Consider the following 27,176-nt stretch of genomic DNA (forward strand, 5'->3'; position numbering starts at 1 on the left):
AGCAGCAGTGTGAGTGATTGTGTAGTCATGTGTGTATTTCTATGTGTGAATCCATGCAACTGGGTCAACACTATTGATGCCCGGAGCAATCTTATGTCATGGAAGTAGATCATGATTGATTAAAAACACAGCAAATGACACATTTACTTATTACAGCATGGCAGAAAGACACAGCTCTACCCCCACCACAATACTTATGCATAAAGTTACAAGTAACTTTTTCACATATTGTACCGCCAAAACAACAAACCCCCAAAAAACACAGTGTGAGGTTCCTAATATGCGAAGGGTTAATTTGACAAAGTTCAACATGGGAGCCCAACTGCTGCGAAATCTGGATTCCTTGAGGCAAGTTCTCAATGAGTGACATATTTTTTTACAGGTCACGGGAGACCACAAAGCCTGCAGGCAAGCAGCAACCTCTGGGACTGTAAAATGAAGTCAAGCTTCAAATTGCAGTTATGCCAATGGCTACTTGAAACTGGCTCCAAAACTGAATCAGTCCCCACAGACTGCCATGTTAAAATGCCCAACTAAAGCATATTTGCAGCCAGGAGCAAAAAATGTTTTGTTTCTCTATGGATAGTTTAACTCTCAATAACAACAAATTTGCATGCTAACAAAACCTTTGAATCCTAGCTGAATGTTACATTCAATGTATAGTCATAATTCATTTAGATCTGCAAACAGTAAGTTTGTATTTTCTGCATTATCCCAGCTAAAATGAACATCAGATTAAAACTCCTTAGTATTGTTAACAATTCTATTTTATATAACAAATAAGGACAGAGCTAGTTTCATAAGTGGTCACCACAGCGATTAGCACTGCATGTTTGAATTGCCAGATTGCCAGATGCCCTTCTTGATGCAACCCTAAAAAGATTTGTGTCTCCTCCCAAGACAAATAAAGACATAGCTGGAAATTAAAATGCTTCATTCTCCTTTGGAATTTGTAAAAGTATTGCTTTTACACATTTATAGGAAGTTTGAAGAGGGTTAAACCATGAAAATGAACCAATCTATTTTCTAAATGACCTAAAAACAATTTTCATGAAGATTTAGGAAATATTATCTATTTCCAAAAAAAGGCTGGCTTCATAACATCTGGTTGAGGTGAAATGTGTCAGTCATCTGTTGTGCAGTCTAACTGATACAATGTCTGTCAAAGAAAATTCTCCAGGCTACAACATCCTATCAAAAGTAGCCCCTTTCAGAGGGGTCCTGGCTAATACTGAGTAAAGTTAGAGTCTGCAATGAAATGTTGCCATCCTTCAATCTCAGAACAGTCCTGCTAAATGAAGACATAAACAACATAAAAGATGGGCGGTGAACACATCAGTCTTCCAAAAGTCAAACAAAACGATCCGGCAAACTAAAGGAAACAACTGATTGGATATAAGCCTATCACTGCTCACAGGGTCATCTCAACAGGAAACCAGGAAGCTGTGGTAAATTGTGTCCATGGAAATGGCACTCAACACAGGAAATACATCCAAAAATACATGCCACCTGCACAAAAACAGACACACAAATGCAGACTACTATCGATGATGTGGTCAGTTGGGTCAACTTAAATAACTCGAAAGACAACAAGCTGATTATCAAATTGTTTTTGTCCAGTTGCTGATTGTTAATGAAATAAATAAATGATTAAAACATGATAATATGTCCAAGTAACACATTTTTGTTGGACAAGTGGACTGTTCAGTTGCTGTTTCACCTGTGAAATAAACTGGCTGAAGCAAACCCTCTTAAATAACTACTTTGGTTTTTTCTTTCTTTTCTTGCATAAGCTACTGGTCTTTGTGGCACTAAAAACACAAATGAAGATTAAGCTCAAGAAGCCTCTGTTTTTTCTCAAAAAGGTTGACAGCATTAAAGATGGGGCTGTCATCTAGCTACTGCCTCTGCTCTCTAACAAACAGAGCAAGCAGCACTGTGACAGCCACCTGCTCAGGAAGCTTAAATGTGAAGAAAAGTGTTGGTTTGTTTTAGCACAGTGCCAAAGCTATAGAATAAATAACAAGTTAAAATAAAAGCAGTCAGAATGCAAATAAGCTGCGATAAATTCCATCTATACATCCACCCATTTTCCTCCACTTATCCAATTCAGGTTGCGGTGGGGCTGGATCCTATCCCAGCTGTCACAGATATAACACGTAAAGACACACTGACGCACACATTTACAACTACAAATTATTTAGAATCACCAATTAACCCAACTGGTGGGAACCTAACCAGAGTACCTGGAGAGAACAGAGGCAGGCACATGGAGAATATGCACACCGACAGGCACCAGCTGGCTGAAACATCATGTCAGTCAACTGCAGGCTGACTGCCTGACAGCATCCAGGCTGCCAGTCATTCATTCGTTCCCGAAAACCTCAGGATGAGCGATTTCGCTGTTGCCAACTTGATGTTTTGAAACAAATTGTGATGAGAGAGACTCAGGTCTGACTGTGAAAATTCTCAACTTGTCAGTCACAAACCAGTGAGCAAAGCCTGGATAATCCTGTACTATGAAACACAGCATGACCAAAATTTATGATATGTTTTATTCAATCTGGCCTAAATAGAGTGACACAAATGTGTTTACAGAGGTTATGTCAGAAAGCTGTTTTCCCAAAGACTCCTGCAGGACTGGAAGGTTTTTGGAGTTACTTTCAATTTCTGGTGGTCAGCAAAAAAAATGATGTCTTTCTTAAAACTCATCATTTATTTATTTACGCTATTAATAGAAAATATAAGTCTACCAATATATATTATAAATAAGAGGCTTAGTAAAACTTTGATCTACTCGCCTGTGGGGCCAGTGGGTGGGGGTTACTGTGGATACTGATTGATGGATGTAACAGCTTTCATTTGCAGTCCATGCAACCCCCACATTAAACAATTCACAGCCAAGCAGCACAGCAGAAATAAAGCAGAGCCCATCCTGTTCTATTAGGACTAAAATAACAAGTCTGTCTATTATTTATCTCTACTAAGCTACAGACATAAGCCACAGACATACACACAGAATGACAGCTTATTGCAGCACTGCAAAATAATATTCACCTACCCACTGCCAGAGAGCCTGAAACAACAACCAGACAGAAATCATGTTAAGGTCCCTTTTCAAAGCTTGAGTGGTACACAGAAATGCAATGCATGTCTGGAGTCATATCACTCGTATTCCTTTAAATACCTCTCTTGACACAACTCACACTCAAACCCAGAACCCCCAAGACCCCTTCATGGAGCAACAACAAAGGGCCTGACAGCAGATTCAGTGAGATTTTCCAGGCTGAATACTAATGCTACACACACACATACAAACACACACACACACTTTCATGCTCACCGATGAGGGCTCTTAAGCAGAAAGGTCTGTAGTCAGAGAGTGTGACCAGTCGTTTACACAGGCTCTCCAAGCATAGGACAGACAGCCAGATTAACACTCACAGCACAAGCACAGAGCTAACTGGAAGAAAAAGCAGTCTGAACACAGTAACACTAGACAGCTGTCCCAATATTACTAACAGTATGTCTTTAAAGACCATGACTCCATTGCTTTAATATAGATCTCTGTGTGTTTAATAATATTTCATACTGTGAAAGCAAAACAAACAGTATTGGGCTACTTGCCCAGTGAACTGGTGCAATATGCACAGTATGTATTATGTGGCAGTAGAGGTACAGTGAGTCAGTTGCTGGTGTAGAATATTTTCAAAACCCCTTTTTTAAAGTCAGGTCATGCTGATTACCCTAAACAGCAACAGTGTCAACAAAACCTATCACAGGATTCCCAGGAGAGATTTAAAAGAAACAATTAGGAATAATGGGCTGATGCCCAGCCATGCAGATTTGGGGTTCCACCAAAATGAAAAACCTGTGACAAAAGTATTTTAACCACAGCTTTATTATTATTATTTTTGAAATTTACCCTGTCAAATGACCTAACTAAGACAACAAAAACTATCTGCTTAATTTTATATATATAGTCAACCCCAAAGGCCCATTTTGAGCCAGGAAAACCATGAATACCCTACAAAACATTTTTTTTTAACAAAACAGTCAAGGACCAACTTTAAAAACAGAATATGTGCATAAAAGTTAAATCAAGCATTACCACAGCATCACCCGAAAAAGTCATTAATCATATGACACAAATTGCAGATTAAATTAATGTAGGCACTAATTTCTGCCAGCAGGAACCGAGACACAGACATGAAATTAGGTGTAATAGGTTAATTTGATTAGTAACCAATCAGTAAAATGGACCAGACATCTTAAACTAGAGTTAATATATATATATGACATTAGGAAGATATACCCAGTGTGTGATCGTATGTATTTATCTGTTTTTAATAGTGAGACCCATGTAATATATATTTTCATAGTTTACTATGGAACAGTTTACTGCTGAGCTCCACTACTGTGTATTGTTCACGGATAGCCTCCTCCTCCACTGGTTATGTAACAGTCCAGCTCTCCCCTGCTGTTAATCCAGCAGGCCGCAGTGTGTGCAGTCAATTATCATTCCCTTTGTTTCATCACATTGCACACATCCATAAAGTGAACACAAAATTTGTTGGACAATGACAAACCGTTTGTTATAGAATAAATAACCTCCAAGATACACTGGGCAGACAAATATAGACTGTATAGTATCAGATCATGAGAATGAAAACCTACAGGTTAGATGAGAAATATAAAGTAAGAACAGACACGAAGGAGCAAACCTTCACTTGAGCCGGAGACACATGGATGGCTGAGATTGATTGTTTCGAGGATGTGGTTTTGCACATGTGTGTGTGAAGAAAAAGCCACCAAGCATATAATTCTAATCCTTTCCCAGCGTGATTTAGCCCACCTTACCATTTTGTCCCAAAGTACCCTTGGTGCAGAGACCACACAGCGAAGCTAGCAGGCAAATGGGCAAAGGTTTGCAATAAAATTAAGATATGTGGTCAGAGAAGCTAGCGTGCCAATTTTTTTGTGGATTTTATGCAGAGTCAAAAGAAGCTATTAGGAAGTGGTGTACAATAAAAGCAAAGTGGCTTTTAGCAGTTCAACCACAAATTGCTGGATCGGTTGCTGAATTAAAATTTGTTTCCCATCAAGATATAAATCACAGATGCGTGCCGTTGCTTTTGTTGCCAGTTTTTAATGCAAGACTACAGTCAATCAGTCTGCAACTAATCAAATTAGCACAGCTATGAGTGTCAGATGTTTGACATCAATGGAGGCTAAAGATTAGATCAACACATCAGTTCAAATTTAGCATTGTTTGGGTCAAAGAGTAAAGAAAGACTTACAGCACCACACACACAAAAAGACTGTTTGATAAACAAAGCTAGGTTTTTAGTTGGCTTCATGACGGCATCTCTAAAACTGTCCTAAAAACAGACAAAATGAACGTTTGATGATTAAGTGACCATCCAGTAAATAGTAAGAGCCTCCAAACAAAGCTGGTGTCAATACTAAAACTATAAAGCTACAATAAATTATGTAACGACACTAGATCAATAGAAATTTATCTAGATTTGAGTCTAACCTCATCATCCATCATCAGTGCACGCTTCCTCTGTGTGAGTTGATCAATTTAGATAAAGCATTCCCATCTCTATACTTATATGTCACATACCCATAGCCGCCCAGCGAAAGTAGCACATGCAGGTTTGTTCCTAACCATGAGACAGAGCATAATAACACTGCTGTCCTAAGAGAGTGAACGGTTTCCTGCTGTTAGCTTATAGCATTAACTACTTCTGCTCTGCCTCACACTGGGAAGGAGCAGTGTGTTAATCACCAGTCTATTTCCGGAAGCTACCTCATTAGCCTCAAGTATTTAGAAGGAAGGAGGATTCACAAAGGACGAAAACAGCAAGTGACAGCAAACATGTCTGAGCCTGACAGTCACTGCGTTATCCATTTAGATTCAGATATTCCATTTATCTGAATACTGTTTTTTCCATCCATGTTGATTTTATTTTATTTTTTTAAGGAAGAATGTAAATTAAAAGCACTGGGAAGAGAATACGTCAAAATGTAGCAGCACTCATTTAGTTTTTAACATGATTCAAATAATGATATTTATATTAGAGATTATGCACCAGTATGAACTTTCAGGTCCTCAAGAAAAGTTTTTTTTAAAACATTCCAGCACCACACCTGAAAACTAGAGGAGGGAGAGCGTTTACAGTCAGTGCCCTGAGTCCCTAAAATGGTCTGGCCAAGGAAATCAGATGGGTGGAGTCATCTGCATCTCAAAACAGACTTTTATAGATAAGCGTTTCCATTTTTGCTAAAGTTTTATTAAATTAAATTAATTTTATTACATTTATTAAATTAAATTTAAACTTTTCAATTCCTGTGAACTTCCTGTAGTTGGTCTCAATGGTTTGTTTTATTTTGTTGTTCCTCTGAAGCACTTTATAAACACAGATTTTAAAATTTGCGATATATCTAAAGTGAATTATTATTAATATTATTATGCAGCAAACACAATATAAATGATTCCTGTTTGGTACATGTGTACCACATGTGTGTGTGGAGAAGACCTGGTGGTTTGACAAATGGCAGCTTTGTTTTAGAGCTGTTATGAATTATAGAAAGAAACTGAGCGATGAGTGATAGGAGAGAACAGAAAATGAATGATGTGCAAAACATAAAAATGCACGAGGGGTGAAAGAAACAGCTGACCTCCAAACTCCCTATGTCCCAGTCTAATCAAGCATCTGCAGGAAGTCAAGAACAAGGACATAGAGGGTCCAGGTGTCAGACACCACGGAACATCACCAGAGATCGAGTGTCCATTTCCTGACAAGTCCGATCTTGAGTGGACGGCTGGTGCTAATATTGTGGCTGTTTGCTGTAACACTGCAAAAATGTCTCAGCTGGCTCACTACCAGTACATTCCTGAAATGCGCATCAATGAAATGTTAACCGTAAGTGTCCCGAGTTTTGCTTCCAAATACCATAACCTTGGGTAACCTTTACAGGAAACTCCCTCCAGGACTGTACAACAGAATCAGTCATTACGCACAAACACACACACTCACACATCTCAGAGAGAAATTGTAAAAATTACAGCATCAGCAACTGCGAATCCTGCACAACTGATTGCAACTCTGCCTGGCTGAACCCAAAGGAAAAATAAGGCGTTCTTGTTGTTAGTAACCAGATGGCTGGACATCAGCTTCTACCTTTCTGGCTCAACTTCACAACACACAGCCTGTAAAATTTAAAGCCTACATGATACCCCAGTCTAAAGCTGAAGTACGATAAGCTTGTAGCCCTGGCAATAGAGGTCAACATCCCTCCTGACTTCCATGCAACACTGATTATTCTTCTGCTTCAGTTTTGAGCCAAACTATCCCATCTACAGCCAATTCAGCTCTCTGTTTCCTGACCATGTCAGTATAAAAGTGTTATGTCTAAGAGCAGTTCTCTTGTGCTGCATCCTCTGCATTTTTGTAATGCACTTTCATTGTCTATGTTTGTGTGTTGTTGTAAACAGCATTTGTGATAGCAGGTGGCTTGATCTTGCTTTGTGTTAAATGAATGGCTTCTATTGCTCAGTACAACAATACTTGGTGGATGTTGCAGACAATAGCGGGTAGTGGAGTTTGTGTACTGGCAGCCATTACATAGCTGGATTGTATTGTTGTATTTCCTGCATCCCACTAGCTCTCTTCCTCCCTCGAGCACAAATAGCAATACACTGGATGACATTTTTTCTAAGCTGGAATGTGGCAATTCTGGCTTGTTTTAGAAGCTGGATTCAAACTTTCTTTTATTCACTACTGGATATATTAGTGTATTACCTGGCTCCAGACAATTAAAATAATGCAAACAACATTTAATATTTAAATTAAACTGTTTATAACAGCAGTTTAATTTAGTGTTTATGCAACTAAAGAAACACTATTCCCACATTTTAAAAAGTCCAAATCAGAATTTTTTGTCCTTCATAAAGAAATTTTTTAAAATCCCCTTAATCCTTCCAATGAAATTCACATTAATTGCTTTCACTTAAAGTGAAGCAGTTGCTCCAGTGTGGCGATTTGACTGCAAAATAACACTCAGCAGCCTGGCTTTTATATAGTAATATAACCAGTAGACAACCAGCTAGCAAAAAACTGAGTCAAGTTCCCTACTTAAAAGAGACTTGTCGCAGACAAGTAGCACTCTTCAATACACATTCTGACTGAGATTGATTGCAATGTGTTGCCAACCTGTCTATGCTTATATATTAGACTGCAATTATTTACAACCCCATGTTAATACGTCTGACAGGGAGTGCTGTCAGAGGTGTTGTATGTTCAACCTCTGGGGGACCACTACTTCCACAAGACAACTACTTCCAGCTACTTGCAAATGCTCACTAAATTCAATATCATCCCAGGGCAACAACTGATTTTTTTCTAGTTGCCATCCTATTTTTACTCTCATGTGACTGAGGCATAATTTGGGTTGCAGTCACTGATGCTTAATCAAGTATTGTTTGTGAAATGGTATGAGATAACAGAAAAATGCATAGATTTCTTTTAAATAAGCTACCAGACTCTTTAGAGTAGGTGTAGGTGGAAGGACCATTCTCAATCACCTCCCCCAAGGGGCAGTTCTTTTGGGGTTTTTTTTCCCAAATAGTTCTTTATAGATTTGGTGAATCAAAATATTTTTGGGACCTATGCCCACAGTTTTAGAAATAACGGGTGGGTTTATAAGGGTAGGTATCACCCGTATGCTCTGTTGCATTACTTTGCTGTGTGTTGCTAAATTTCACTGTACATATAATCAAAGCTGTGGAAACTCTTGACAGCCCCTGTAATTGATTTCATTTGCATACACTTTAAATAAAAAAAAAGACCATTATACTTTGAAAACCTACATCAAAACTGACAAAAGCACCCTGGCCTTTCAGCTCTTCAACTCTGCTCTCTTCATACAGTGTCAAGGTGACTTATTTTGCATTATTTGCTGAAAATAATTTTTTTTTAAATAAAACATAAAGACACCACTGTGTCCCTTAGTCACTTTTAGCTGTCATCAAGTCCTATGAGCTAAACAAAAATAGCAACAGAATGTTATTCACACCCCAAAGAACTACTTAAAATTCCAAGTACTTGAGACATGCACAGAAATGAAGAGGCTTTGTTTATATGCTGGGAAAAAATAATTTTCAAGGCTTAGTCCATTAACTGGCCTGAGGAGCTTTCACATGACATGCTTTCCATCACAAACACCCAAGCCACATGTTGCCTTTCCTATTCATGTCATCCAGTCATTGTCAGCTGATAATACACTCAATATTTGTGTACAAAGAGGTCACAGTCGACTGTATTACCACAATGTGTTGTAGCCGTTGAGCACTACTCACTGTATTATTTGGACTTCGTCCTCGGAAACAGCTACTGAAGACCCATCAAAAAATCAGACGGTGAAAGGCGATTGGCCAGTTAATGTCAACAACACTTTGAAGTTAGCCAGGCTTCTTAACAGCATCCTCCACCTCCTTTCTCATGTTTTCTTCATTCTTTTTCCATCCAGTGTTCCAACTAACACCATCACTAACCTCTCCATCCTTTATCCCTCTCCATATCTATTATCCTTTGTCAACCTGTCGGCCTCTCTCATCCCATCCCTCCTGCAGGACCCTATTTCTATTTCCACCTCCTGTGTACTCTTGGCTCAGCAAGCCTCAGCATTATCAAACACACAGCTGTTACATAACCTGTGATTGTGCGTGTGTGTGTGTGTTTCCTGGAAGTAGGAGAGATTTGAGGTAGACATCACTGATAACTTTGTTGTTCCTGTCAATGTCCTTGCACTATCCATAGTGCTGAGAGGGGTGTGGATTGAAAATGTGCTTTTCTAATAGCCACTGACTGTCTCAATGTCAGTCTATGTCTCAATGTATGTGGTAGATACATCCTGTCATCAACTATAGAATCGAATTGGAGAGCTTGCTGTGATTTTTTCTGTCACTGGGCCTAACAGAGGTATTGGCAAACAGTCTGCCTGAATTGGCAGTTTGCTGTGTGGCTTCGTTATTTCCAGAACCAGCTAGCGATTTCAAATGATGACCTAACAAAATAGTCAACACGCATGAACAGCTATTCTAAATGGAGTCTGGGTGATAAAGCAGACTTGAATCTCTACCATAACCCTGTTTACCTCTAAACTTTGAACTTTACTCAATAGACAAGGGCCAAAATCTCACAATGGGCTTGATTGAGATATTTGTCTGTGTTTTACAAAGATGCAGTTCTGCAGCAAAAGGGATGGTTTGTCACTCTATGTGAGAGTTATAGGCCATCAGGAGACCCAGCTTTTTGGAAAGTAAAGTGACCTTGTGACATCATATTTGACCCCATTATATTTTACACAGGTGTGCTGGGATGGTGGGTACAATTTTATGCTTCACAAAGAGAATATTTTGATACGCACAGTGGTCATTTTTTAAATCAGTTATGGTTTTTGATTATTACATTTTTTTAGGACTATACTACTATAAAACAATGGTTCTCCGGCTACGGGATGGGCCTGACTCATAGACCAGAGAGCAACTGCAGGAGGTGTGAGGGTGTGCATTTCTTTTAGATTTTGAAGTGGGACATGCCAGGTAAACTTTGAAAAAATATATCATCATCAAAAATCCCCCCACCCCCCCAAAAAATAAGCTTCTAAATACTATAATAAAAGTGACTCTGGATGCAAAAAGTTTTACTTTAAGTTTGGCAATACTAGCGTAAAAATAGGGTGGCAACATCCTTGCTACTAGGAATAATTACTGGTTGCCTGGTGATTTCATTACATTTTTTGTCAGAGAGTGATTATATGTAGCTGAATTAACCAACTGGTTGCTTAAGTTTGAGTGTGCAACATCCTTAACCTCTGGGCAACAATTCTTAATGGAAGGCACTTGCACAGGTCGCCTGGTGGGAGGCAACCTGTATCCAAACAATCGAGATCTGACTCAGACTGACTGCAATCACTCTCAGACAGTTTGGCGAAGGTTTGCAAATATTTGCTGCAAATACTGCACTCAACCTGGGTCAGTCTGTACTGACAGACTAAACCCAACTCCTCCGCAACTCATTTCTTTGCATCAGTGGACTGGACTCAACTCAACTGTTTGCCATTGGTCATATTCTGGTTATAGTCCTAAATAAAAACAATGTTACAGTTCATCTCTGTCCTTCTGGAGTTAAATCATCAACCTGCACCAACTACATCTCTATTTGTGGAGGAATTTTGTAATTTCAGTTTCAAATCTATAAGGTTCTGGCTTGATAGACCTGGTCCTTATCTTTGAAGCAACCATTTCAAAGGCAGCAAGATCGCAAGTTGATTGCATACAGTTGCAAAAGTTTTGCACACACCACAATTTTTGCCAGTTTTTCCTAATGTGATAGTTCCTGGTGACTTTATGTGCTCATCTCTTGCTACTTTCAGGCTATACTGTACACAACATTTAAAAAAGTAAATTTTATAAATTATAGCCATTAAAGTCAGAAAGAAGTATTATCCAAGGTGACAACAGCTTCATAACAGGACTTAAAAAACCAATGTGTCTATGCATCAGCCCCAATGATTTCACTCCTGGTTGGGTTAAAATTCTATGATTATACTGCTTTGGTGATGTCTTGGCCTCTTTACTTCCTCTTCCCAGTTGGCTATGTTTGCCTGTATTACTGAAACTGCTTTGTAAACCAAGTGAAAAGTAAATACATGCTGTTATATGGGGGGGGGTTGGGGAGAATCTCTTTACAAGATGACTGGAAGAATGTTCAAAGCCTCCATCGTGCCTTTGGCATTGTACCAGCAAGCTGTACTCAAGGAAAATCTACCATGAAGTAAAATCAATCAATGACATCAAAACCTATCAGCAAAACTGGAAGTGATGAGAAAACAGGGTCAAGTTAAGTTGTTTATTTACTTTCAGCTGCAACATCAGTAATATATGCTTCTATTGAAAACTGAAAACGGCATGGCGATAATTGAACATTTCCAGGATCAAGTCAAGTCATTCATTGATGAGATTACAAAAAAAAGAAAAAAAAAAGAAATCCACCTTAGCAATGTCCACTCACCAGTGAGCAAGAAGATTTTCAAAGTAAAGAATTTCAAGTTGCTTGGCAACAGCTATGAGCAAAGAAAAGAATGAAAAAAAAAATCTCCAGCAAACAAATGAAGTCTGGCTTCATTTGGCAGCTCTTTCTCTAGCTTCCCTTATTACTATAATCCCCTATTACTCTGTAACTACCTTTAAAATAAAATGTTAACGTAACATACTTAGTCTTCAAAAATGTTTTTTGTTTGGGCAGGGGCGTGGCAGAAACTGTGTATACTGCAACTTGACCAAGATGTTTTTCACAATAGCAGGACCTTTATTTAACTGCACATCCATCAGTTTTCTTAGCTGCTCCTCCAGCTCAGGGTCAAGGTGACCTAACCGAAGAAGCCCTTGAAAAATGAGCCATTAAGATACAAGAAAAGAGAAGCTACAATAATGGAACACAGAAAAAAAAACCAAATACTGATAGCAGCATTAATAAAACGTCCCTCTGGTTCTGCCCAGTCATTCAGTGTGCTGGATGGGGGATGGAAACCAGGTTAAGGTCATTCCTATATCTAGGTTAAAGTGATGCAGAGGAGGCGGAGGAGGTGCACAAAGAGAAAGAGAGATAGACATGTAGAGACTACTGCAGCAAACAGTCTGGTCCACTGACCTCCTTTGCTTGTCCCTCTCTTTTTCTCTCAGTAGAGGAGAGTGCAGTATCCTGTGTCCTCCCACTCTAAAGATAATCAGTGTAATTACAGGCTCTGTTTCTATTAACCAGAAGCACATACATGCACACACACATGCACAGCTGACAACATTTTCAGCATGCTAACAAACCCCAGAGGACACCCCCCAGTCCAGCTGACACACACGCCATTCACCCAAAGCAACCGTTTTACTTTCACTGAATGAGTTCCCATCATAAACTTATGCTCAGACACATTTCCGCTATGTTTTAGAAACTACTTATGTTATAATTTAATCTACCTGAGTGGAGATTGACGTGCAGCAAATCGCTGATTTCCGGAGCTCCTTAAGACCGGCCAATTAGCGGATAATAACCGGGATTAGTTTTTGGTTTTTACCGGCGGAGGAAACGGACTAACCGCTACTTCTTCTTTTCTTCCTACGTTTTCTTCTTCTTCAGCGTTCACCTCAGTTCAAACTGCGGCACCAACCGCCGGTGGGACGTTAAATAAAACAAGCGAACAAGAGAAGTAGCCTAACGGTTGTTCACGTGCTCCCAGGGGCGGTAATAACGGTAACAGTGGCTTCTGACTGAGATGGGACTGAGCTCCTTTTACGCGCCAGCTTTTCCAACTAGCGGTCTCCTCCTCTTTTTCTCTCTCCCCCTTCACCGCTTGCCCCTTTTCTCTCTCTCACTCTCCCTAGCTCTACCCTTTTTTTAGGCACGCGCGCTGAATAATGTAGGGCTCGCGAGGTCCTGGGAGTGTTTTCTGTCCCGTTCCAGAGACAATCGGAGAGCGACCAGCCAGCGCGAGCTCCAGCCAAGCACAATGAGGCCGACCCGCGCGGATCAGGTTACCACCATGCTGCCTTTCATTCATTCATTCATTCCGCCGCAAAACAATCTGACTGCAGCCCGGCCAGGCCCCACTCTCTCCCCTGCCTCTCTACCCCACCTCTCAGCCCCTACACCTTCTGCTCTGATAACCCCCCAAACACCTCCCTCTCAAATGTGCTCGTGTGGCATTTTCTGAGGAACAACAACTTGGAACAGTCTAGAACAGTGGTTCTCAAACTTTTCACAATGAGTACCACCTCATAAAATATATGGCTCTTGAAGTACCACCCTTATGACCAACATTAAAGTACAGTATTATAGGCCTATTTAAAACCACATACAGTTTACAGAGACAATTTTATTTCTTATGTGAGTGTTATTTATTGTAACTGTCATAAACAGGATGTGACATAATGATAAAAATAACACCTGTACTGCATTAAAACATTTACAGCAGGTGGGATATCCAATCTTTAAGTCAGAGCTTCCCAAAGTGTGGGGCCCGCCCCCTACGTGGGGGGGGGACACTGCTAGCACGGGGGCTCCCACACAAACGCAAAGCGGGAGATGAAGCATAGCTGAATATGTTTCCAAACCAACTTCATTCTAAGCCAAAGACTAGAAAATATGGTGAAACATATCTTTGTTCCCCCTGTCTAAATCACGGACAAACAGTATCCCACAGTTGTTTATGTTTTTGGACCCATTTTGCACAGATCAATACAATACATATTGATCTGTGCAATGCTATCAATACATTTTTTGAAAAATGTATTGATAGCAATGTTGAATATTATTACACAGGAAAAAAAACAACTACACGTAAAATAATTACACCGTGATGCCTCTGACTTTGTAAATGGAGAGACAGTAACTGCGTGTGTATATGTAAGCATGTAAAACCTGAAGATAGTAAGATTGACAGTAACAGTATTTTGTCTGTATCTGCCATTCTGCAATTCATCTCATGTAAACAATAACATGGCGCAAAGCGTGATGTGAAAAAAGTGTTTTTATAATGTGCTAACCATAGCTGTGTAGCTAGCCATCACACAGCACATCATTATATACCAGCTAGCCCAACTTCAGTAACCCTACAAACGCCACTGCTGTTTTGTTTTCTGTCTTCATTTATGTCAGAAGTGATAGCAGAGCTGTATGTTTTCATTTTTGCTTCAGTGGTTAAGCTGCCGGATTTTCGGCTTCACAACCCTCCTTCTTGATTCGTGCACGTTGAAGCTCAGTTTGCTCTTCGTAGCGTTTCAGCCAACGACACGAAATACCATCGTGTGGTGGCTTTGCTGGTTCCGCTGTCCACCTGTCGTGTGATGACCCTTCTCCGGGATGCCCCCACCCAAGGGAAATACACCGCTCTCAAGGCGCTGCTGCTGTTGCAGTGCTACTCCCTCTCAGATGCAGAGAGATGCAACTCCTCTCTCTCTTGGGCCGTGTGATGGTACCACTCTCGAGCTCATGGAGAGCATGCTGTCCTTGCTAGGAATGGATGACAGTGGATTCCTCTTCACTCACGTCTTCTTCCGACAGATGCTGGCCTCGCCAACTCCCCGCTGCTGGCCATGAAGGATTATCGCTCACTCACAGAAGAAGTGGATCGCATTCTCCTGGCTACCAGGAGCTTCGGCATCCAGGCGATAGTTCCCGATTCACTGATGGCATCTCCTGCGCCCCCATTCTCCTGGGGGCCTCCGACTCATCGATGGTGGCTGGGATGGCAGCAGTTTTGGCCAGCTTCAAGCTGGCCAAATCTCCTTCATCTCAATGATGCATTTGCAGTTTTAAGGCTCAGGGAAACGAGGCCGCCAGCACTCTGTAGCGGCTACAACTGCTGCAGATAAGCAAAGGCTGCTCTTCATAGAGGACTCACGCTCAGGGAGACGTTTTCTGGTTGACTCCAGCTCCCAGAAGAGCCTCGGGAACTCTCATGTCGTCTTTGCATACCTCCACAATGGTATATTATTTAATCTTAAAAAAAATTGGAAATTTCCTGCGTACCACCAGAGAGAGCGCAAGTACCACTAGTGGTACACGTAACACAGTTTGAGAAACACTGCTCTAGAACTCTAAAGGATTCTGAAGTTAGAATATTTACTGAAATACTTACATTCTAGAATAATCTAGTTATATTTATACCAGTGAATGGTCTAGTCCAGTTTTATGCCATGTCATCTACTGAGCTAAAGTTTTTACTGGTTTTTATTTAATAATTTTAGTTATATTTTATTCATATTTTTTACATTTAATTTACATTTTTACTCATTTTAACCATTGGTGTAATTTAATGCAGAGTGATGTAAATGATTGTAGTCCTGTGAGAAAGTAAGTGCACCCTTAACGCTAGGACTTAAGAGGGTTATCCCGTCTTTAAGTCTGACGTCATTAGCCGTTTCCAGGTCCAAACTCCGCTTCTGGTCCCAAAGTCAAATGAACACTGATCAGTACGGATGCTTTACACAGGTGTAACAATGTAACAATCTGACTGAGGGATTTCAGAAGAATTGAAACATACAGCTCTGCTATCACTTCCAAATGAAGGCAGAATTTGAAATACAAAATATGAGTAACTGTATTCCGTTACAGTTACCGTTTAAAAATGTGGTATTCAGAATACAATTACTTTGTTGAAATAAATGGATTACACATCGGTCTTTTCCTGTTTCATATGTTAGGCTATGCCCTCTCTATTTTTGGTAAATCCACGCCGGTGGAAACTCAAACAAAACACGCATTAAGAGGCTCTAATACCTGTGTCTCAATCTTGCGGCCCATTGCACCTCTACTTGCGGCCCGCATAATGACGTAAAGAAATATTTTAAAAAGAATTTGTTCAAAAAATTATTTAATATGAAGGCAATAGGCAGAGTGTTACAGGCATAGCCCTAAAGAATGTAGCCTCATGGGCAGTGTAGCCCAGTTGTAAGTGAGCTATTAAGACTCGACTGTACACTGTTTTCCTCCGAAACAATAAGTTCCGTTGGAGCAGCCTTTCAACACCTCTCTCTGTCTCTTGCTAGCAAAGTTGACCCAGACAACAAAGTAAAGCTAGTTTTCGGCTACGAGCCCGACACGGAACCGACGTATTAGCCAGAGGTCCCCTTACTACCATTTGGACCTGTTTTATATATGCACGGAATAGTTTTCTATACGAGATCGCTGCAAAAAGTGCAGCCTTACCTAATGTCCACCCTACTGTTACTCATTTTATATTAAGATTTAAAAATCTTGTTTGTATTGGTATGGCGAGTATCCTTCAGTAATAGTAATAAATCACACAGCAATAGTACATTCATGTAGTTGTAAAACTGCTGATAATATATTAAGTAATCCAAAGTATTCAGAATACGTTACTCTCATTGAGTAACGTAACACGTTACAAAATACATTTTGGGGCATCTATTCTGTAATCTGTAGTGTAATACATTTTAAAAGTAACCTTCCCAACACTGGTAGCTAGCTACACAGCTATGGTTAGTATAATATAAACACAGTGAAGCTGGAGGATAAATGCTAGCTTTTTTGTACTAAATAAAAGTTAATGTGAGGATTCACTATGGTTAGGGACACGTGCAGTTGCATGACAAGTGCAACCCAAACACCTCAGACCAACTGTCAAACATGGTAGTGCATGGGTGATGATTTTGGCTTGTTTTGCAGCCATAGGACGAGGGCACCTTGCAAACCATGAGTTGACTGAAATTGAGAGAGCTATCTGGGGTAGTCCTTTCCTCTTTATATATCAAACCAAGGTTTCTGACTAATGTTTGAACACATTATGTGAATAATACTGTGAGGTAACACTTGCCCTTTTTCTAGGTGCAATATGAAGTTTTAAATTAAACTTGCTTGACTTCTGTATACATGTCACTCACCATAGCAGTGTGAAGATTTGTGTTTGCAGTTGGAGATTGACATCCATTTGCCGTTGTCAAAGTAACTCCAGATGTCTGATTGTAGACTGGAAAACAAACAAACAGGATGTTATTGGTACCAAATTTTAGATTAATTTTCACCTCTGGAAGACCTGCATTGTGGAGCTATAATCAGATCAAAACTAACACAATTATTACATGCTTCAATACTTAGAAATGCTTAAAAACCAAACCTCTGATGACACTTCCAAACACAAAACACAGGACAATGATTGATCCCAGGTTTGACTTCTTGAGAACATATCAGTCAGTATAAACTATGAGCGTTTCACTTACTGAATACCGTCTTTATATTTCTTATGAAGTAAATAAATAACCCTCTTTTAGCCTAATATTCTACATGCAGATGTATACTGATACTCTAAAAGTTTATCAGATGAAGCATCTAATGTATTCCTTTGGGAATATGTATGGGTCGGATTCATATGCCTCTGCATATGCCTTTGTGGTCTGTTGTTAATTTTTAAAAATTCTCTAATCTGCACTAGCATTACGCTGACAGTAAATCTTTATGCTTCATCACACACTGTGGCTGTAGTTTCTTTTGATCAGGTTCTTTGCCCATTTATTGACCCTCTTCCTCATTGGGACTACATCTGATTTCATATCTTACACCCATGCTCACTGCAAATGAAGAAGCAACACTGCTGTAGGAGTAGAAAATATCAGCATGGATCTGTCAAAATAGATTCATTCTGAAACTACTTCTACTGGGCTTCTACAGGACAATCATTGATAGTACGGGCTAAACTCCTGCTACTACTATGCCTGTCACATCTATGCTAATTTTGCCACTGCTGAAGCTACAGTAGTTAGCAGTTAGCAGGAGCAATTTTACTGTTGTTCTAAAATAAAAGACTTAAATTTAGAGTTCTTTAAGGTTTGATTACAAGTTTGATTGATTAACATTCTATTATTGCTGCTTTTTAGATGGTGTAGCTTTTGCACATATTACTGTTAATATCTGTAAAATATAATGTCATTTCTAAAGCATTATAGATGAAACTATTCAATACTAAACTCTGCTACACCATGAAAATACCCTACACTTCAGTGAGTGCCTTTGCTTATTAATCTGATATCACTTTACACCCCACAACTACATTCTGGCAAGGAGTAACTAAAAAGAACAATAAGAAGGACAGCTGTGAAATTAATGAAAGTGGTGTTAGTAAAGGTGGCATGCAGTGGTAGCAGTAGCAGAATTAGTAGCATCAGCACCAGTAGTGGTAGACCTGTAATAAACCTTGTAGTATAAAAGGAAATAATACTTGACACTCTGTTAAAACTCAGGATGACTGCGTTGTACATTAGTTGCATCTGTCGTATGATTTCTCTTTTGAATTCGTTTCCATTTTTGCTGTTTTTTTTAATGATTTTATGCCATGTGCACTCTTAGTTCCACCTTTTTAATTTCCATCATTACTCTGTTTCTTGTGCTTTAGCGTGACTTAACTTCTGTTCAGGTGATATAAGAGGAACTTCTGTGAATAAGGGGGCTTGAAGCTGGCCAAATCTCCTTCATCTCAATGATGCATGCTCGTATAGTGGAGTAGCTCTTGGCACATGTATTATTATCCTGTCGTGTGTGAGTATGCCTGTGTGTGCAATAATTATAGCAGTCCTGGTTTCTGTTAAAGGCACTAGGCTGCCATTGGCTAAAGATAAGTCAATTACTGTTGATTATCACACAATACACACCCATCCTGTGCACTGAGAGTGTGTATGCAACCTGATTGCTATTTCAAGATACTGGTTGTCACGACTTCCCTAAGAGAATCATTTATCACCCTGAATTATATCTTATGGAAAAGATTTGCAAACCAATATAAACACAAACTATTAGGAAAGATGATACAGCACAACTGCTGTGTAAAATCTCTATAGAGTCCTACAGGAGTGTGCTTTATGAGCACTATTTGTCCATGTTTCTGTAGTGCAAAATTCATAGTGTGACAGGTTCTTTTTCTCTACCTCACCCTTTTCTTTTACTGTTGTGAAGTTGTGAGTTGTCAATAAAATCAGATGAGTGGACAAGTGATTCTGTTTATTAGTGTACTGTTTAGTGTACTTGTACTTCCTTGTAACTGCCCGCTACTTTCCTAAAAGTAAATTCGCTTGTCAGTCATTCTGCCCTCCTTCCTACATTCCTTCTTATCTACCTTCTCAAATACTTACCTTCCTGAGGTTGTGCCCAATGGTGGAATGTAGCTGTGCTCAGCTTGCACAGTATCATGCTTTGTTATAGATTGAACTACCCCAAATCGTATACATGTGAAACAGAAATTTTCATTTGTTACAATTTATTGGTTTGAACTTTTGCTTGGAGAAAGTATTGTGCCTGATGACGGATGTTTGTCAGTAGTGTTATTTCTTTCCAGTTAAAAAAAATGATGATTAGTGTGACTTGCAAGCACATATTTAGAGCACCAGTAAATAAAATGATTAATGATTAGCTCCAACCTACACCGACTGTTGTAGAACTGAGATGCTAAATATATACCAGTGTTTTTCTTTCTCTTGTAGCTATAAATACACTGTCCCATTTATAGTTTTACCTGTAATGTAGTACTTTTAGAGTGTAAAATTAGTACTTTTACTCACGGAATCTGAATGCTTTCTTAACACTTGTCTTATCAACCTTTTCTTTTGAATCATATCATTTTATTAGATGTCACATACTCCCAGTATCTCTCCCTGTAGGACTGTTGCAGCACTACTAGAGCAGATTTTCATAAACAGTGATAAGTCATACTGTAAAAGAAATCCATAAAAAAAACTTGCACAGCATCTTATATTAATATGCTGATATTTTTTGTAGGAACAGACTCACACCATGTTACAGTGTCTGTGTTAGGCCAGTTACTGTGTCTCAGTTAGGCCACTTCAAAATTCAAACCATTTCACATTAAAAAAATGTTGTAAATGATGCATTTTGTGCGTTCAGTTAATCCATATTTTCAAGATTTTGTTGTATTTTGTAATAGTTGTGTATAGAATATTTGTAACTAATACTATGCAATTATTCTAATGTGCATCTACACAGTGACTCTAATTTCTAACTTATTGAAACTGTTTTTAAAATTCTATGTATGAATTATAGGCAACCATACACCTTCCTCTCCTTCACACTGACCGACTGCATTTTAAATGTATTTATATTCAGTATAGTTTAAAGGGATGCTATTAAAAACCCATCACAACTGAGATATATATACTGGTCTGTAAAGTGTCTTTGTAGATGTCCAGAGTGTCTTAGGTGACCACTGAAAACACAATGTGCGTGCTCGTTAGTGGCAGTGGGTATTATAACAGCTGGGTGCAGTAAGGACAGCTTGTATTCTCATTGTCAGCAGCCAATAAAAAAGTGAATGTTAGTTATAGATGGAAAGAACAACAAGCGAGAGACAGCAGGGGGGAACTGGAGAAACTCAGCTTTATTGACCAAAGATAGAGAGAAGATACAGACATCAGAAAAGACAGAGCGAGAGAGTGAGAGTGAAGACTGGAGTACGGTGTGAAGTCATAACCAGAGAGAGAGAGAGAGAGAGAGAGAGAGAAGTGTGAACAATAGAAAATGGCTCCTTTCTGTTTTAACAGTGCATACAATCATGAGGGCAGGCAGACAGGAAAACAGAGACCCCTACAGAGTCAGAGGAGTACTGCAGGCGTGGCAGTGGGGCTGGTAAACTCAACAGATTTGTTGTCCATACACTGTATACCTCTTTGCATTACATGAAAAACACAGGCACATTCCCAAACAAGCAAACTGGATCAGTCAGGTTCTGATATCAAGATCCGTCTTGCTATTTTGGGGTTTGTATTTTCATTTATAGGTGTTTCTTTCTTTTCTTTGCTCTGCTTTACTTCCTATCACCTTCACACTTTAGTGAAACTAACATTATACTTTCCTTAAAACCCTTCTCTGCATAGTGTCCTCACTATTTAAAAACAAATAGCTATAGGTAATTGTTCATGTTTCAGTAAATCTGAACAGGCAAATGTCTCCAGCCTTCACACTTGTCCTGTGCAGATAAATAAAATAATTATGTCTAGTACATCTGGCTATTTTATTGTTGGCCAAAAAAAGCTTGTGGTGGTCATAAGATGGGTGCTGTTAATAATACACACAGCAGTGAAGTGAGAGAATGAAATTATACAAAGCTCTCGTGTGTGCACTCATACAGTCATTATATGGTATCACAGGACATTCTAACAATGCCTAGTACCATAATAACTATAATTATCTCTTGATCTCTATATAGATGTGGAAAATAAAATCATCACTAAATAGAATATAGAGCATATTTACATTCTGTATCTACACTGGAAACCAGACGAGCCAATCACACAGCCAGCTGGACTGACTGACACCAGCGGTGGCCAATCACACTGAAGCATGTTTATTAAAAGGATGTATGGCTGTGCACAGAGCCACATAAGAAAATAAGCAATTATTGAAATCTGCTAGTTTTTGTTAAATACTATTTTGTTTCTTATTTGTGATGATCAGAGTTGGTACACAGTGTGGAAAAAAAACACTATGTTCTTCAGTAGAATCAGGATGAGTAAAGCAAAAAAAAAAGAAAGAAAGAAAAATAGTGCACTCAAAAAAAAAAAAGATTGTTTAGCATCCTGTGTCCAATGTATTCCCTTTAGTTAAATAGTTTAGGTTCCGTTCTGTGTTTTAGATTTAGTTATATTCATGATGTTTATAGTTCCTATATCAAGGGGCACACCTGAGCCACAGAATACCCCTAAATCTAATTATCTGGGTCATAAGAACCTTCCAACATGGCCGAAAAAGCGCAGTCATTTCCTTCAATCACGTGCTTCATCTGGTCCCTATAGCTTCAGTGACCTCATTCATTTGTCTCTCTGCAGGGTACAATGGCAAAGTGTAATCATTAACTCTCCAAAAATCTTTTCAAAAGATCTATATTGAGCACCACCATCCTCCCTGTTCTACCCAACATGAAAGACACTTGAAATGAAGTAAAGTCGTTCCAGAGCATCCATTATCATTCAACTGAATGAGCACAATTGCTGCTTTTGAGAGATTTTTCTGAAAACAAGCCAATGCAGTGTAACATATACTATGTTATAATGACAACCAGGCCTTGATAATTTGTAGCACCCTTGTAAACAAGGGCCTGGTTGACGGCTATAGCAACAGCTGGCAGTGTTTTCAGTCTCTTTGCACTTGAAAGAGTATAATGGATCTCTGGTGGAGACAATGAAGTGAATTTAATGGACAAAAAAACGCTGATTGTAATTTGCACATGATCACTGTCTAAAAGCTCATTTGAGCACAGCTATTATAGTTGTAATTTAGTAATGGTCGTGCTCGTTAATATTCATTATTCACATGTTTGTGCCCAGGCTGTTAGTGGTTGTTTCTATAGGTATAAATGCGTGTTCCCTCACTGCCAGAGTGTTTGTTAAGCTGCCCTTAGCTTCCTGTGCTCTGTAGTGTTTTGAAACACTGGAAAATTGACTGTGCAGATCCTAATGGCTGCCAAAAGGTGTTCCACAGCTTCTCATTGGCTGTTGAGTTAGGAAGTGCCAGAATCAGAGGAAATGACCTCAGCAGTGGAATAGCTGAAGTCGATGGAGGAAACACCAGAGAGAACGAGCGACAGAGAGAGAGGAAGATGGAGACAGATGGATGAGAGAAAGCGAGAGAAATTAACTACAGCATCAAAGACTCGCTTTCCCATTGGAGGAAAACATTGTCTCAACAATTCAGAGTCCTTTAAGTTTCAAAAAACAAAAAAAATTTAGCTAGCTAATTAAAAAAAGAAATTAATATCTAATTACTTCTAATCTCTGTTAGGACTATCAGTGTGGTAGAATGAAAGAGGCACATAAAGAAACCAAGGCAACGAGTACCCACCTTTCCTTCCTCATCAGTGAGAGACTGCGCAAGGAAAGGAGTTGGTTGTTTGAGTTTGTATGTCGCGTGTGTGGTTGTTTATGTGTCTTATGTGTTAAAACAACAGCAGGAGGGTTGTGAATGAGTAAAGAAGTAAAAAATATATATATAACTGAGGCTGTGTTTGTCTTTTTTAATATTTTAAGAACTGGCTTAGTAAAGGAGATGAGCTGTTTGATTGTCCTTAGAACCAGACATACTGTTTGGTTAGAGAGCATATCAATGTGAGTTGATTGTCCATAAAGTCTTACTGACCGCTGAGATTGGCTTTGTATGACCCTCTTTAAGCTGTTTGTCAACCAGTATCAATTTTGTCCATCTCTCTGTCTGATTTCACCACAAGTATAGCAGCAATACAGCAGCTTGCTTCCTGCATGAATTTCCAAAATATTCTGCGTTGTCTAAGGAGACGGCAGATGGAAAGAAAGAGCCTCCGTGTTGACAGAGAGGATAATGAAAGAGAAGAGATGTAGAGGTGGTAATGCAACTGAGTAAAAAGTCAACAGTCAGACAAGAGCGTGTATGCGTGTATGAGTGTGCCAGCCGATCAGAGTCCAGAGGTGGAGGAGGAGGAAGGCAGGGCTTCTGTTAGTAATCATCCAAAGACAGAGGAGAAGAGGGTAATAATAAAAGGGTGGAAGAAGGGAGAAGATTCAGTCACATGAGGATGCAGCACTGGCAGCGTTTCCTCTTGTCTGTACCTGTAGCAGGGGTGAGGCCGGGTGGGGGGACCGTGTTGGCTTCTGGATTTGCAGGGGGCGAGGAGGTACTGTCAGGCTCACGGCCATCAGAAGACAGTTCGGTGCTGACAGCTTCAGACGTGACTGGCCGGCCCGACACGAGGTCTGCTGCTGTGCCGTCGATGACGGAGATGTCAGTGACTGTTTTCTCTCTCAGTGATTTCTCATCATCTTCATCGATGAGAACAACCTCAGCCTTCACAGCGCCGTCGAATCCCAACAGTTGTCTGCTCTCGCTCATGTCTTCAACGTCCTGGTAGCCGAGGAACACCATGGTGACTGGGTGCTCCACGCTCGCCTGGGGTGGGGAAGTGAGCTCAGTGCCCGGGTGGCCTGAGGATGTTGGTTGGGTCGTGACGGCAGCAGAAGAGGGGGGCATCATGCCCAGACGGCTTTCCCTCTGGAGTGTAACCTGGGCTGGTGGGCTAGAAGGGATGGATGGCGGGGCACAGGAGGGTGGGGACAGATCATCAACATCTGCTGGAGAAACATATGCCTGTGGGGCAGCTGGAGTCACTGTCACCTGACCCCTCCCGCCGTCCCCGCCTTGTACTACAGGTCTGGCAGCTCTCTGGATCAGCTGGTCAACCTGTTCAGAGCTCCAGCCATTCTCTACGGTGGTGGTGGACACGCCCCCAGAGGAAGTGACCTCATAGACCACTTTTCTGCCATCGTCGTAGACTTTGACCCCACGTGAAGCTGCATCCAACGGGTTCACGCGGTTGGCCGAGAGGATGCGCTGCTCACCAGTCTGCGGGTCGTGCTGCACGTTGATCTCCATGGCAAACATGGCTGTTAAGGAGGGAAGGGAGTAGGGAAGATTTGATGCAAAAAGGGAGTGGGGAACAAGGAAGGAAGAGTGAAGGGGTGGGGGACCAGTGGAGGGGTTTGGGATTGGAGTGAGGAAAGGGAAGGGGGGATGATGGGAGGGAAAAAAGTAGATGAAGTGAGGCGTGAGGACAGGGACATAGTGTTTTCTGTTTACTGCTAAATGTGCAATTAGTAAAAAACACATAACCAGGATTTTATTTTATTCTCAAAAATGAATCAAACTATAAAAGGAAAATATCTCGATCAAAGCCTGAATAAATGGTTTGGCATTCTACAAATATGGATCTTTCCTTACCTCAAAATCTGCAGCATTGTGAAGCATAGTAGTGAAACTTATATGTTTCCCCCTACTTTTTTTTTTAAAGGTGATAAGTAAAAAGCTATGTTAATAGTTTCCCCATGCTCTCAGTATCTTCCCGGTGGCTTCCGCAACCGATACAAAGCTGACCTTGTGTTAGCACCTACTAATACATAATCCATTACATTATTATAATTAAATTTCCACGTTTTCTAATACAGACAATCATGAAAAGCACCGAAGCCCATGTGCTTCCATACATGTGGTTAAGTTAACTTAAAAAAGTTTATGAGATTTGATTAGTTTAGAGAAAACGTATCGGTGCCGCTTCAGACTCCGTGTGAGTTTATGCAGGTTATAATCCAACTTGGCTGAGGCCCAGAACTGTCCTGTCCTGTCCTCCCTTCCTCCCTCCCTCACTCTTCTCTTCTCTTCTCCACCCCCTCCCCCTCCCTTACCCTCCTCTCGTCCCTTAGTCTTACCAGGTCTTGGTCTGGCGTTGTCGCCCAGGGCAGGTGGGCCAGTCTGGTGCTGCGTGGCCAGGGCGAGGTGGTTGGGATCGGGGTCCATGTGGTCCGAGAGAGGAGCAGACATGCAGCCAGTGGCATCTAGTGAGCAGGAGCACAGGAGGGGAAATGACAATGAGATGAAGCTGTGAGGCTGTGAGTCACACACACACACTTACATTAGCTACATGCCAATACACACAAACACACACCGGGTATTCACGCATACACACACCTCAATGATGTGGAGTCCACCCTGATACAAAAACACACAAACAGTCCGGCCTCACAACAGGGTAACTAACCACACCCATGTGTGACCCTGCCCGCCTCTATTCAACACATCCACCCGCCCATACACACCATCTAACTCTCCTCAGCTCTGTTTCTCTGTCCGCAGCAACTCTAGTACCCCTGAGGTTCATTGCTTATGCAGCAGAAGTGTGTGTGTGTGTCGGTATTTGTGTATATGTTACTGCTTTGTGTGTGTTCTTGTATGTCTATGTGTGTGTGTGACAGCAGGAACAAAGCTTTTGGGGCTTACAGGGCTTGCTGGTGAATGGGATGAGGATAAAGCCAGTGACTGCAGGCTGCAGAGTCATGGCCTTGTGTGTGTGTGTGTGTGTGTGTGTGTGTGTGTGTGTGTGTGTGTGTGTGTGTGTGTGTGTGTGTGTGTGAGCTTCAATAGTCTCGCTGAGCCGCGCGCTCTTTGAGTGTTTTTTCATGCCGGTGTCTATGTAGTTTCTGCTAGTGTGTGTTGGGGGTTCAGGAGCGAGCTCTGGCTTGCATCTCTCCTGCCTCAGCGAGACTATTATCCACACACACAAATGCACACATCACACACACCTCACTCTGTGCAGTTTCAGTTAACATGTCTATGTTTGTAGGCTCGCACGGGTGTCATTGAGCATACCTTGATCCTGTGACATCAGACTCTGAAAGAGAGAAAAGACAAAAAAAGAAGTTTGAACTTCGTTTTTTGGGGGAAAGTGTGCACCAGCAGTCAATTCTGTATTTTTGTGTTTATTACTTTCGGTGCTACTTGAGTCCAACAAGTTTGGGGATGAGAACAAACTCTAAGGAGGTAAATGTGGTAAATAGAATGGCTACTGAGCAAGGATTGCATTGATGTGGCCTGAAAATGTGCAGGAAATAGAAGTTTCCACTGAGAAACTGACCCTGGGGGATAAATCTACAGTGCACAACCTTATGAGTGTGGGAAAAAAAGGACTCATAACCCAGTGTGCCACTTTCAGTCTCAGAAACTATGCACTCCTCCACTGAAGACTGGTGTTAGGTGCTTGGGTCATAGCTGCAGCTCTAATTATAACTGACTATT

The 27,176-nt window shown here is 40.5% G+C and overlaps 1 protein-coding gene across 7 annotated transcripts in view; it reads right to left on the reverse strand.

The window, feature by feature from the left end:
* LOC102304556 (A-kinase anchor protein 2) overlaps positions 1–27,176 on the reverse strand; it is a 91,789-nt gene that overhangs the window by 21,009 nt on the left and 43,604 nt on the right. For 5 of the 7 annotated variants that reach the window (XM_005948259.3, XM_042214535.1, XM_042214533.1 and 2 more), the window contains exons 6-9: positions 26,751–26,772; positions 25,814–25,939; positions 24,164–24,994; positions 17,468–17,553 (exon numbers count right to left, since the gene is read on the reverse strand). In XM_005948259.3, coding sequence (XP_005948321.1) covers positions 17,468–17,553; positions 24,164–24,994; positions 25,814–25,939; positions 26,751–26,772 — 1,065 coding nt within the window. Of the gene's footprint in view, positions 1–17,467; positions 17,554–24,163; positions 24,995–25,813; positions 25,940–26,072; positions 26,452–26,750; positions 26,773–27,176 lie in introns of those variants that run through there. The other 2 variants (XM_005948263.3, XM_042214536.1) reach the window with 2 other exon arrangements.

This window comes from Haplochromis burtoni, unplaced genomic scaffold, assembly GCF_018398535.1.
Source record: "Haplochromis burtoni strain Fernald_Lab_line unplaced genomic scaffold, NCSU_Asbu1 Contig_583, whole genome shotgun sequence".
In the NCBI taxonomy this organism is placed as follows: Eukaryota; Metazoa; Chordata; class Actinopteri; order Cichliformes; family Cichlidae; genus Haplochromis; species Haplochromis burtoni.